The sequence below is a fragment of the Ovis canadensis genome, chromosome 19, assembly GCF_042477335.2.
Source record: "Ovis canadensis isolate MfBH-ARS-UI-01 breed Bighorn chromosome 19, ARS-UI_OviCan_v2, whole genome shotgun sequence".
Classification (NCBI taxonomy): Eukaryota; Metazoa; Chordata; class Mammalia; order Artiodactyla; family Bovidae; genus Ovis; species Ovis canadensis.
This window is the reverse complement of record NC_091263.1, coordinates 22,038,899-22,052,954: the sequence shown is the minus strand read 5'-3', so window position 1 is coordinate 22,052,954 and position 14,056 is coordinate 22,038,899. Positions and strand designations below refer to the sequence as shown.

The 14,056-nt window shown below is 46.0% G+C and overlaps 1 protein-coding gene across 1 annotated transcript in view; it reads right to left on the bottom strand.

Moving 5' to 3' along the window:
* The window catches only part of CRTAP (cartilage associated protein), a 37,696-nt gene that overhangs the window by 14,410 nt on the left and 9,230 nt on the right, over positions 1-14,056 (bottom strand). The window contains exons 3-4 of the mRNA XM_069561335.1: positions 12,370-12,541; positions 7,773-7,901 (exon numbers count right to left, since the gene is read on the bottom strand). Coding sequence (XP_069417436.1) covers positions 7,773-7,901; positions 12,370-12,541 — 301 coding nt within the window. The remainder of the gene's footprint in view (positions 1-7,772; positions 7,902-12,369; positions 12,542-14,056) is intronic.

Sequence of the window (14,056 nt, the reverse complement as noted above, 5' to 3'; positions counted from 1 at the left end):
AAAGCTATTATTAGAAAAATGCAAATCAGAACTGCAAGAAAGTAACAGCTCAAACCAGTCAGAATGGCCATCAGCAAAACATCTATAAACAGTAAATTTGGAGATGGGGTGGAGCAAAGGGAACCCTCCTAAGCTCTGGAGAACAGTGTGGAGGTTCTTTTAAAACTGAAAATAAAGCAGGGAAAAGGATCCACGCCACTCCTGGGAGTATAATCTGAGAAAACAAAATTTCAAAAGACACACACACCCCAGCGTTCAGTGCAGCACTGCTTACAACTCACACATGGAAGCCAGTGCAGCGTCCATCGACAGGCGAACAGAAAACGCTGTGGCACGCGTGTACGACGGAATGTCACTCAGCCAAAGAGAGAGACAGCGACACACCGGGAGCCACGTGGATGGACCCAGACGCGCTCATCTGCAGTGAAGTCAGTCAGACTGAGAAGTACATGTGTCATGTGAGACCATCTACAGGTGGAATCTGAAGACTGACACAAACGAATTCACATATGCAGAACAAAGACACTCACAGAGTTACAAAACAAACATATGATGCCCAAAGAGGAAATCAGGGCAGGAGGGATGAATTAGGAGGCTGGGATCAACATATATACTCTCACATACATGAAACAGGTAATCATAGCACAACTGTGCTCAACACTCTGTGATATAAGGGAAGAGGGTCAAAAAAAATACATCCACAACTGAATCAAGATGCTGTATACCTAAAACATATCCAATAGTAAAATTCTACTCCATCTAAGATAAAATATTTAAAAACCCAGTGCCTGCCATATTCCCCTACGGCCTAGGGGACCTGAGCAGGCTAGGGTCTGAAGACTGGACTCTCGTGGGGCTGAGGGAGCTGGGAGCTGTGTGGCAGCAAAGCAGCACCCCTTGGATCTGCAGTCCCTGGAATCCTACCCATTAGACCATAATCTCCAGATCCAGGCGGCTCATTAAAAGCCACAGGAAGCGCAGTGCACCTAAAGACTGGTGAGCTCTTCAAGAGCTTGGAAAAGTCACCTGGTCCCTCCCCATGTCCTGGGGTTCCTACCAACAGCACCCTTAGCGCTGCGGTTTTTCAGGGGCTGGGGTTTCTCCGTGGGGTAAAAGGGTTAGGGAAGAAGGAATGAAACACAAGCGCTGGGAGTTTCTTCCGGCACATTCCGCTCTCCTTGACAACTCCGGAAGGCGACTTTTCTGAGGCTCTGGCTGCCCAGGTAAACCAGACCTGGGTGTGAAGAAGTGCTGCCTCCTTGTGGCTGGTTCTTTTTACTACAGCTTTAAAACACCCTGCGGGGCTGCAAATGACACCTGCCTTCAAGAAATGCCCTGGGGTAGATCACGGGGAAAAAAAGTCAAAACAAGGTCGACTTTCAAGAAGCCTGCTCCAAAATGTAAATTTAACTCTTACTGTTTGAAACAATAACGTATGAAAAAGACGCAATGCTCTAAACTAGACAAATGTGAATCACGGAGGTACCAACACACACCAGTCAGGATAGCGATCAGCAAAACATCCACAAACAGTAAATTCAGAGACAGGGTGGAGCAAAGAGAACCTTCCTACAAGGTCTTGTGAATGTGAATTGGTAACAGGAACTCTGGAGAACACCGTGAGGTTCTTTCAAAACTACTGAATAAAAATAGAGCGGGCATATGATTTGGCCACCCCACTCCTGGGTGTACAAGTGGAGAAAACTGAATTTCAGAAGACACGTGCACCCCAACATTCAGTGCAGCACTGCTTACAACACCGCAGGGATGGAAGCCTCCGCAGTGTCCATCGTTAGCAGGAAATGACGTGGCCCATGTACACAGTGGAACCTTATTCGGCCATAGGAAAGGAGAGACGGCGAAGGACAGCGAGGCCTGGTGTGCTGAAGTCCACAGAGGCACGAAGGGTCGGATACGACCGAGCAGCGGAACAATAAGAAAGGATGAAATGATGCCGCTAGCAGACGTCTGGACGGGCCTAGCCATGATCACACGGAGTGAAGCAACTTGGACTGAGAAAGATGAGCATCGTATGAGATCACTTACAGTTGGAACCCCAAAACTGGCAGAAATGGATTCATTTATGTAACACAAGGAGATTCACAGAGTTTCAAAACAAACATGACTTCCAAAGCGCAAATTAGGGTGGGAAGGATGAACTAGGAGGTTGGGATTAATAGATACACTCTCATATACATGACACAGAGGGTCAAAAAGGGCTTCCTGGATAGCCGAGGAAATTGTGCAACACTCTAAGAACCCTCAAGGGAAAAGGATCCAAAAAACAATACATCTATGTGCATGTGTACCAGTGAGTCAAGTTGCTGTACACCTCAAACACAGCGCTGTAAGTCCACATAAACTAACATTACATAAAAAAGGAAAAGCAGGGCCCACCATACTGCCCTCAGGCCGTGGGGCCCGGCTGGTGTGGCATCCCCGCAGCCTGAGAGGCTTGGGTCTCAAGACTGGCCTCCCTCGGGGCTGAGGGAGCCGGGGACTACGTGCCGTCAAAGCAGCGCCCCTTGGACCTGTAGGGCCTGGTCCCCTCCAGATGGGACCACGAGCTCCAGATGCAGGCAGGCTCTTCAGAAGCTACGTGAAGCCCAGGGCACCCAACGACTGGTGGAACTTCTGGGCTGGAGGAGCTCGCTAACCGGTCTCCTGGACGTGTCCTGGTGAGGGAACTCGGTACCAGTCTCAGGTGACAGCACCCTCGGCAGAGTGGTTTTGCAGGGGGCTGGGATTTCTCCGTGGGGTGAAGGGTAAGCAGGGGTAGAATGAAAGAGACACAGCCCCTCGGCATTTCTTCTCCCACACGGCGCTCTCCTTGACAACCCAGGAACAGGCTTTCCTGAGGCTGTGTCTGCCCAGGTGACCAGACGGGGTGTGATGTAGTGCTGCCACCTTGTGGCCTCGTCACACAACTACAACTTATTTAATTTAAAGAAACCTTGCGTGTGGACCCTTTCTATTCACTAACCCTGTGGGGCTGGAAATGACACTTGCCCTCAAGAAATGGTGGCTCGAGGATAAAGCATCTGCCTGCAGTGCAGGAGACCCGGTTCGATCCCTGGGTTGGGAAGATCCCCTGGAGAAGGCAATGGCAACCCACTCCAGTATTCTTGCCTGGAGAATCCCATGGACAGAGGAGCCTGGCAGGCTACAGTCCACGGGGTTGCAAAGAGTCTGGACAAGACTGAAAGACTTCACTTTCTTTCTTTCTCAAGAAATGACCTGGGGTAGGGCAAAAAAAATCAAAACATGGCCAACTTTCAAAAAGCCAATTTCAAGAGGTACCTTTCACTCAGATGGTTTGAAAAAAAAAACAACAGTGGAAAAGATGCTCCACAAGGCTATTGTTAGAAAAATGCAAGTATGACCTGCAAGGAGATATCACTTCACACCAGTCAGAATGGCCATCAGCAAAACGTCTAGAAACAATAAATGTGGAGATAGCATGGGACACAGAAAACCCTCCTACGCTGCCGTCTGGGATGTAAATTAGTAAGAGGCACTCTGGAGAACAGTATGGAGTTTCTTCAAAAACCTAAAAACAGAGCTTGCATATGATCCCACCACCCCACTCCTGCGTGAATAACCGAAGAAAACCAGAATTCTGAAAGACTCATGCACCCCTATGCTTAGTGCAGCCCTGTTCACAACAGCCAAGACATGGAAGCCATCACAGTGTCCATTGGCAGATGAACAGAAAAGAAGATGCGGCTCAAGCATACAATGGAATATTACTCAGCCATAAAAAAGGGTGAAATGGTGCCACTGGTAGCCACATGGATGGACCCAGACACGATCAAAATAGTGAAGGAGGTCTGACTGAGAAACACAAACGTCACATGATTGCTTACAGTCAGAATCTAAAAATTCATACAAACGAATTAATTTGTGCAACACAAAGAGACTCAGAGTTAAAAAACAAACGTATGATTCACCCTAAAGAAGAAATTAGGGTGGTAGTGATGAATTAGGATGTTGGGATTAACAGATACAAGAAAAGGACCTATTGTACAGTACACAGAAGCCTGCCCGACATTCTGTAACATCTTATACAGGAAAAGGATCTGGAAAACAGCATAACTGAATCAAGTTGCTATACAGCTAAAACACAACACTGTCAATCTAAAAAAAAGCAGTGCTTACCACATCCCCTCAGGCCTTGGGGCCCTGGGCTGGGGCCACTTCCCTGGGGCCTGAGCAGGCTTTGGTCTCAAGGTTGAATTCTCATGGGGCTGAAGGAGCTGGGGAGGATGAGCCAAAGAGACCTTCGGACCTGTGGTGCCAAGTCTGCCTCAGATGGGACCACAATCCAGATTCAGCCAGCCCCTTGAAAAGCTGTTCCAGGTCCAGTGCACCCAAAGACTGGTGGACCGCTGGGCTGGAAGAGCTTGAAAAAGTCTCCACGTGAACTGGTGGCTGGTTTCTGACTCCAGCCTCCCTCAGTTAGTCGTCCCATCTCTGTACAACCGCACCCTCAGCCTAGCCCTTTTGCAGGGGCTGGGATTTCTTCGTGATGTGAAAGGTCAGTGGGAAAAAGGAATGAGACACAAGCCTCAGGCCATTTCTTCTCCTATATTCAGCTCTCCTGGACAACCCAGAAAACTGGTTTAAGGCTCTGGATGCCCAGGTAACCAGACCTGAGTATGAAGAAGTGCTGCCCCCTTGTGGCCACTTCCCATAACTACAACTTTAAAACCCTTGCTTACAGACACTTCTGGGCTTCCCTGGTGGCTCAGAGGATAAAAATATCTGCCTGCAAGGCAGGAGACTGGGGTTCGATTCCTGGGTTGGGAAGATCCGCTGGGGGAGGGAATGGCAACCCACTCCAGTATTCTTGCCTGGAGAATTCTATGGACAGAGGAATCAGACAGGCTACAGTCCACGTGGTTGCAGAGTCAGACACGACTGAGCAACTCACACACACACGGACACTTGCTATTCACAAGTCTGTGGGGCTGGAAATGACATCTGCCCGCAAGAAGTGTCCTGGTGTGGGTCTCGGGAAAGAAATTCAAAACAGGGCTGACTTTCAAGAAGCCAATTTCAAGAGTTACATTTCTCTCACAGTGCTTATTCATACTCCCGAAAACAAAGATTTCTTGCAGAGCAGCAATAAATGCTGAAAATCTCGTTTTTTTAGCTCCTTTGTCCTTGTCAGTTTCTGATAAGCTCGGTGGTTTTTAGAGCAAGTAAAGGTTTCAGAGGCGTGACCAGTGAGTTGCCAGAGCCTGGACGTGTCCAGTACAGTGCTGAACTCCAGTGTTCTGGCGTGTTGCCACTGAACCCAGCCTGCTCAGTGGTTGGAAGAGCCAAGTTTCAGTGTCCATCACAATTAGCTCAGTGAAGTGCTGGCACAGCCTCTCATGAAAATGAAACAAAAACACCAGCTGTATTTTCATCCAACAGAACATGTAGAAACTAAACCCAAGATCGGCAACGTGTTGATAAATGTTTGAATTGGGTGATAGTCACCCCTAGTCCATGGGGCTTCCCTGGTAAAGAACCTACCTGCCAATACAGGAGAGAGAATAGACCAGGTTTGATCCCTGGGTCAGGAAGACCCCCTGGAGGGGAGCATGGCAACCCACTCCAGAATTCTGCTTGAGAATCCCATGGACAGAGGAGCCTGGCAGGCTACAGTCCACAGGGTCACAGAGAGTCAGACACGACTGAAGCAACTTAGGACGCACCCCCTAGTTTATGATACCATCCTTTCTAATATGTTTTTCAATCTTCAGGAAAAAAAAAAAGTACATAATTTTCTGTAATTCTCATTAAAATAAGATTTTTCCGAGTGTGGATAAATATAAGCCAGTAGTTAAATCTGGGGTCGGGTGAGAGGGAGCAGGGAGATTAGCATGGGTGATGTGCTTGACGTTTTTCTGTATATCTCTGTGATGTTTAGTTTACTGCACTAAACCTATACTACAAGCCTTTTTAGGGGAAAAAAAACAAAACCAGTTACCTTAAACCAGGTACTTATTTTTAAAAAGAAGGCTCTTCATAAGCAAAGACATTGTCCGGCAGAAGACCGCCCCTCCACACTAGAATGCAGTCAACAGATATTTGCTGGAACACGCTGTGAACTCGGTGCTGCCCGGTAGGGAAGCGTGTCCACACATTACACAGAAGTAGACTCTTGTTCTCGCTGCTAAAGAATCCTTTACCAGACAGTTTATGCCAGGCCGACAGTGGCAGATAAACTCACCCTTCCCTCCACGAAAGGGGGCACGAGAAAGACACCTCTCTAAAACAGTCCTCGGCCCTTCCCTCCACGAAAGGGGCACGAGAAAGACACCTCTCTAAAACAGTCCTCGGCCCTTCCCTCCACGAAAGGGGCACGAGAAAGACACCTCTCTAAAACAGTCCTCGGCTTCCTGCTGGTCTCTGAAGTGTCCCGACCAAGCGCCATTTCAGGCCGCTTCTTTGCACATTTAGATGGGGTTCAGGCTGGTAAAGATCAGGTTCACTGCTGAGAGAGGCAGTTACCTTCCTCAGAAAAACATGGTGTAAATGTCAGTATCAGAGACTTTTTAGGAACAAAGGAATCATCTTGATTAGCAGCAAAAGTTTAAATTTTTTAGTTAAAAAAATAGAGAGAGAGGGAATGAAGCAAAATTTTTCTCTTTCTTTTTTTCCCCTTTTTTGACCTTCCGCAGGCAAGGCCTCTGGTGTGTCCTGGAGAGGAGACGAGGTGGGATTACCAGGTAGGTGGGCAGGTGTCTGCTGTGGGCAGAGGGAACTCCGCAAAGAACAAGATGCTCACAGCGGGGGAGGAGGGCTGTGGAAGCCAAAGTCACCGGTCAGTCCTCCAAGACATCCCTGAGGCCCCATGACCAGCCACCCGAGTCTGAAAGACAGCCTCAGGGAAGCTAGTCAGACTCCTGCCCACAGACCAGATATATCATCGGGAGAGCAGAGTCTTCCCCGTAGCAAGTGACCCTAGCAACGTCCCATGCTCATTACTGAACCGCCAGGGCACACGCTGCTCAAGCAAGTGGCCCCCGGCTATCTTGGTTACAGGGAAAGAAGGGAAGGCAGGAAATTGGGGCTTTGAAGTCTGAATTCCTCTCTCTCCCCCATGTGAGCCCTTTGTCCGTCTGGAAGGTTCTGATTGAGAAACTCCAAGTTCAAAGCAGGATCAACTGCAATGATCTTAGGGTTAAGAGTCTGAAAAGGTCAATGGTGTGGAGGAAGGGAAATAATGATATATACAGTGGTGGGGGTTTAATCACTCAGTTGTGTCCGACTCTTCTGCAACCCCATGGACCATAGCCCGCTAGGCTCCTCTAAGTCCGTGGGATTTTCCAGGCAAGAATACCAGAGTGGGTTGCCATTTCCTCCTCCAGGGAATCTTTCCCACTCAGGGATAGAAACTGCATCTCTTGCCTCTCGTGCATTGCAGACAAATTTTTTACCACTGAGCTATCAGGGAAGCCATTGGGAATTTCTAAAAGGACTTCCGTTGCAGTCCAGTGGTTAGGACTCCACATTTCCACTACAGGGTGTTCCATTCCTGATCAGGGAACTAGGATCCTGCAAGCTGCATGGAGCAGTCAAAAAAAAAAAAAAAGATTAATAAACAAAAACACCAGTTATATAGAGTTCGCCCTGTGCCAGTATGTGAATTCCATAAGCATTCCACGTCTACCAACTCATTTAATCCCCAAGACAATCTTACAAGGTCGGCACTCTCCACTGAGGTGGAAGCTGAGTCTCAGCACCTTACCCAGATTGCCTAGAAGATGAGTACTCACATTTATAGTAACCGAACTGCAAATAATGATACATGGTGGCCACAAATCTCTCCACCGGATATCCTCCTATGACGGGGGTGAGGTCCTCCTCACACTGCATTTTGCATTCCAGGACCTCCACATAATGATCTGAAAGAAGACGCAGATTTTCAGGCAATGCATTCATTATTTTCTTTATGCCACTTCTGCCCCACCCCCAAAACAAGGCCAAAATGATCATGATAAAATGATACAAGTAAAATAGTTGCACCACTTATGATAAAGGGCCAAAATCTTTAATACATGAAGCATGCTAAATCAATAGGAAAAAGACAAATGCTTGCTATAAAAATAGCCCAAAAGATGCTAACAGAAATTATAAAAGGGGCTAATAAATGTTGTGAAAAGACCTTAACCTTCTGTGTAATTAAGAAATCCTAAAATAATGTAAGCTATTAAATTGGCAAAATGTTTAAAAGTTGACAACACCCAGTGTTAGGGAGAGAATATCAAGATTCACAGTCTCATATTTTGTTGGTAGGAGCAAAAAAGGAACAATATTTTTGGAGAACAATTTGACAAAATTTATCAAAGTTAAAATACACATATTCTCTAACCCAGTAGTCTCCTTCTGGGAAAATTTTCTTTAGACTTGGGCACACATAAGCAAACAAACTTGAAAGTAACCCAAATGCCAATCAGTAGGATGGTGATTAGGAAGTTATGCTACATGCAAACAACAGAATCCACACAGGTTTTAAAGGAGCCAGTTCAGTCACTCGGTCCTGTCCGACTCTTTGTGACCCCATGAATCGCAGCACGCCAGGCCTCCCTGTCCATCACCAGCTCCTGGAGTTCACTCAGACTCACGTCCATCGAGTCAGTGATGCCATCCAGCCATCTCATCCTCTGTCGTCCCCTTCTCCTCCTGCCCCCAATCCCTCCCAGCATCAGGGTCTTTTCCAGTGAGTCAGCTCTCTGCATGAGGTGGCCAAATACAGTCACATAGAAAGATGTGGAAGACTGCATTTCCCAGCCACCCTTGCATTTCAGCTGGGGCCATATGACTGACTGAGCCAATGAAATGTGGACAGTTAACAACAGATGGATACTACTTTTGGGGCTGGTCCCTAAGTCCAGCGTGGTCCTCAGCCCTTCCCTTTCCTCCTTTCAGTGTCCAGCATGGTGGTACACATTTTGCCAGCAAGACTGTGGAGGAGTAGGCACTCTCCCTGGTTGGCAGGAATACAAAACAGTACCTTAAAATACCAAATAATTTACTGAAACATTCACCCTGAACCATCATTCCCACTGATGCTGACTTTGCAAACACATTTCCATACTTAGCAAACAACAACAACAACAAAGAAACTCCCTAAAATTCCCCAGTACAGTAGTAGATATAATACCAAAAGATTGAAAGAAAGTGAAAGTCGCTCAGTCGTGTTCGACTCTTTGCGACCCCGTGGGCTATACAGTCCATGGAATTCTCCAGGCCAGAACACTGGAGTGGGTAGCCTTTCCCTTCTCCAGGGGATCTTCCCAACCCAGGGATCGAATCCAGGTCTCCCGCATTGTAGGTGGATTCTTTATCAGCTGAGCCACCAGGGAAACCCAAGCAAAAGATTGGAGCCGCCCAAACGTCTACCAGACGGTTGAATAAACAGTAGCACACTCCTCCCCGGACCCTCAACGGAGTACTCAGCAGTATGAGAAGAATGACACGATCTCTACCTGCTAGTTAGGATACACTGTTAAGTGGAAAAAGCATAAGACAGAATAGTGTGTAATGTAGGGTATGTATTCTGTATGGAAGAAGCAGGCACAAAAATAAAGGGGAAAGTGGTTTTATAGTCACATAACCTTTCTAGGAAAAAAAGACTCAGGCAAGAATTCTCAACACTGTGCTCAATCAGTGCATGGTCAGGGGTGAGGAGGTGGAGAATATAGAGAATCTGATGGACGGCAAGTTGTCCTAGTCTGGAAGCATCTGTCCGTGAATTATTAATTTCAATAGTAACTATATTGGGGAACTGGAAAGCACTTCTCTTTCTAGCCAGGACCTAACTGAGAAAGCAGGAGACGTCTTTCACATTATATCCCTTCGTCTTTCACATTCGATAGTATGCGCTTATATTAACTATCAAAAATAAAGTTTGAGATTAAGTATTAATCCAGGGTAACCCCCTCAGGTGAGACACTATTTCTTGGGTTAAGAGGTGAGACCACAGTCAGAACACCTGGGTCTAAATCCTAGCCCTTCCCCTGAGGACAAGAAGCACTAGGCTTGGGAGGTGGGGGAAGAAATCAGGAGTTTGGGATTAAGAGATACACACTGCCATGTATAAATCAGGTAAACAAAGACCTCCCATATATATAGGGGGGCTTCCCCAGGGGCTCGGCTGGTGAAGAGGCCGCCTGTCAATGCAGGAGAGGCAAGAAGCAAGGGTTTGATCCCTGGGTGGGGAAGAGCCGCAGGAGAAAGAAATGGCAACCCACTCCGGTACTCTTGCCTGGAGAATCCCATGGACAGAGGAGCCTGGCGGGCTACAGTCCATCGGGTCACAAAAAGTCAGACATGACCGAGCAGGCACACCAGGCACTGTATACATAGCACAAGGAACCCTGCCCAATATCTCGTAATAACCTATAATGGAAATTATATCTGGAAAAAATGTGTGTGTGTATATGTATACCTAAACCACTTTGCTGTACACTTGAAACTAACGCAGCATTGCAAATTAACTACACTTCAATTTTTTTTTTTTTTTTTTGCCAAGCTGGGAGTCTTGTTTCCTGACCAGGCATTGAACCTGTACCCTCAGCAGTGAAAAATGCTGAGTCCTAACCATTGGACCACTGGGGAGGTCCTGGGGACTAGTGTTTAATGGGTACAGTTTCAGTCTGAGAAGATGAAAAAGTTCTGCAGATGGACGCCGATGATGGCCACACAGCAGTGTGAAAGATTAAGAAACTGGGTGCAAGGTGTGGACTTTATTTTGAACCTGATTCAAACCAACAAATTATAAATGTAAGGGACACACACACATATTTATGCCATTTCTAAGACGACTGGGACATTGGATATTTGATGATGAGATCAAGGAAATGTTGTTATAATTCTTTTAGGTATAATAGTTTGGCGGTTATGTTTAAAAAAAAAAAAGAGTTCTTATCTTTTAGAGGTATCTATTGAAACAAAACAAACGAAATGAGGGGACACCTGGGATTTGCTTTAAAATAACGTGAGAGGGAAGAGGGGGGTTTTCAGATGCCACTCTGCCATGAGTTGACAATAGTGAAGCTGAGTCATGGTAAGTGGGCTTTCTTCACACTCTCCTGTATTTTGTGTATGCTTGAAATATTCCACAATAAAAACGTTTTGTTATGAAAAATAAAGGTACTCTGTAAAAAGAGTCCCATAGGCAAAAATTTACTAAAACAACAACAACAGACCACCATCCTGGACTCAATAACTAAAACAGCAGACAACCCGCAGACCAATTCCAGACTTATCTGACCTGGGGCCCCTTCCTGCAAGGGGCAGTGTGAGGGTCTGTGTTCCCAAACCACTTAGAGACATCTCTTGGCCATTTCCTATCCTCTGGAGCACTGCTGCCCACTAATGGTTAAAGAAAATCCCTAGGGCTATTTATGTGTTTTCAATTTTCTTTTCCTTGTTTTGGCCAAGCCAGAAGGAATGCAGGATCTTAGTTCCTTGACCAGGATCAGAATTGAACCAGTGCCCGCTGCAGGGGAAGCTCAGCATCTTAACCACTGGACCACCAGGGAAGACCCCAATGTTCTTTCTTTACTCTCTCTTGTGCTTTCCAAACTTCCTAAAATAAGCATGCATTATTTTATCATCAGGAAATGTTTTCTTTTTTCCCCAAAAGTTACCTTGTGGATATGTGTTAGTCACTCAGTCGTGTCTGACTCTTTGTGACCCCATGGACTATAGACCGCCAGGCTCCTTCGCCCATGGAATTTTCCAGGCAAGAGTACTGGAGTGGGTTGCCATTTCATTCTCCAGGGGATCTGTCTGACTCAGGGATGGAATCTGGGTCTCCTGCACTGCAGGCAGATCCTTTACCGTCTGAGCCACCAAAGTTGCCTTAGTGATCACTAATCATACTCTTCACTCTTGGAGAAGGAAATGGCTACCCGCTCCAGTATTCTTGCCTGGGAACTTCCACAGACAGAGGAGCCTGGCGGGCTACAGTGCATGCAGTCGCAGAGTCGGACATGACTTAGTGATCGAGCATGCAGACTCTGCTTGCTGAGAAATTGCCATAATCAAAGTTATCTCCCTAAGCTGAGGTGTGAGATGCTTTGGGACTCAATTTTATTTTTCTACAAGCCTGTGGGAATCTGCAGTCAAGCAGGACTGATGAAAGACACCTTCTCCACAGGCCTGTGTCTGGACACCATACTCACTATTCCTCTAGAAGCTCCAGCCAAGTCCGAGGCTAATCCATGTCTGTGTCAGCCACCCCAGTGAACCCACTCTCATTTACGCTCAAAAGTTCCTCAGAGGCCACCCGAGTCCCCTAGAAGGCGTGTAGAACTCATAGGGGCAGCCGTGTCCTTTATGTCGAGGATACAACCCACTACCAACCTGCGATGGAAAGATAGAAATCCTTGAAGTCCCTGATCTCCCGGGAGCCCTCGCAGGCAGCGAGACACTCATAGAAGGCCTTGAAGAAGTCAGGAAGGGCCAGCTCCATGTCGGTGATGCACGTCCTCCAGTTCTCGCCATTGTAGGCCCGCACGGCTCGGATGAACAGGCTCTGGAATCAGCAAAAAGTCTACACATAAGGAACGCTGGAGAAGGTGTGGAGAAAAGGGAGGGGTGTCGATTGGGCAGCCACTATGGAGAACACACGATGCATGGAGGTTCCTTAAAACACTAAAAACAGAGCTGCCATATGATCCTGCCATCCCATTCCTGGATGTATGTTCAGAAAAAAATGAAGACTCCAATTCTAAAAGACACATACACCACTATGTTCATAGCAGCACTATTTACAATAATCAAGCCGTGGAAGCAGGCTAAGTGTCCATCAGCAGATGAATGGATAAAGATGTGGTGCATATATAAATATATTAAAAAGAATGGAATAATGCCACGTGCAGCAATGTCGATGGGCCTAGAGATTATCGTGCTGAATGAGGTCAGACAAAGGCAAGTATCATGTGATCCCACTTATACGTGGGATCTAAAAAAATGATACAAATGAGCTTATATACAAAACAGAAGTAGAATCACAGACAGAGAAACAAACTTATGGTTACCAAGGGGGAAAGGGACCAGGAGGGATATATAGGGAATTTGGGGTTAACAGTTACATACTACTATATACTGGGTTGGGCAAAAAGTTCATTTGGGTTTTTCCATAAGATCTTATAAAATATGAAATGGATAAACAAGGATCTACTGTATAGCAGAGGGAACTATACTCAATACTTTGTAATAACCTATAACAGAAAAGAATCTGAATATATATATACATGTATACATTTATATATATATATATGTACACGTATGTATGACTGAATCACTCTTCAGTACACCTGACACATTGTAAATCAATCAAAAACAAAACAAAAAAATGGGCTCTAGAAAGCCGAGAAAAGTCAAGGAAGGTCCAGACATGAAGAGAGACAGACTTGTCCTCCCAAAAGGAATCAGATTATCATGAAACTTGACTCTCCTTAACTCCAGATAAACCATGCTCACTCTTTTTTTTTTTTAATTAAAAAAATTTGTTTTACAATGTTGTGCTGGTTTCTGCCATACAATAAGGCAAATCAGCCATAATTATACATACATCCTCTCCCTCTCTAGCCTCCCTCCCTCCCCCATTCCACCCACCCAGGTCATCACAGAGCACCAGACTGGGTTCCCTGTGCTACACAGCAACTTCTCCCCAGCTAGGAAGGCAATCAGTGACTTACCTACATCTAGATTTTTCTACCCTGTTCACAGTGGTACAGTTATTTTATTTAACTCAAAAACTAGCAGATGTTTGATAATAAAATCAAGTTTGAATCAAGGAAAAAAGGAAAATACCGGGGACAGAAACCAGAGCAGTGGCTGCCAGGGGTCAGGGGCAAAGGCATGACTGCAAAGGGGTATGAGGGAGATTTAAAACAATTTTTTTTTATGCAGGAGCTTTTCAGGGGAGAAGAACATGTCTGTATGATTGTGGTGGTAGTTGTATGACTGCACACATTTGTCAAAACTCACTGAATTATACACTTAAAATTAGAAGATTAGTTTTAAATAAATTATACCTCCATAA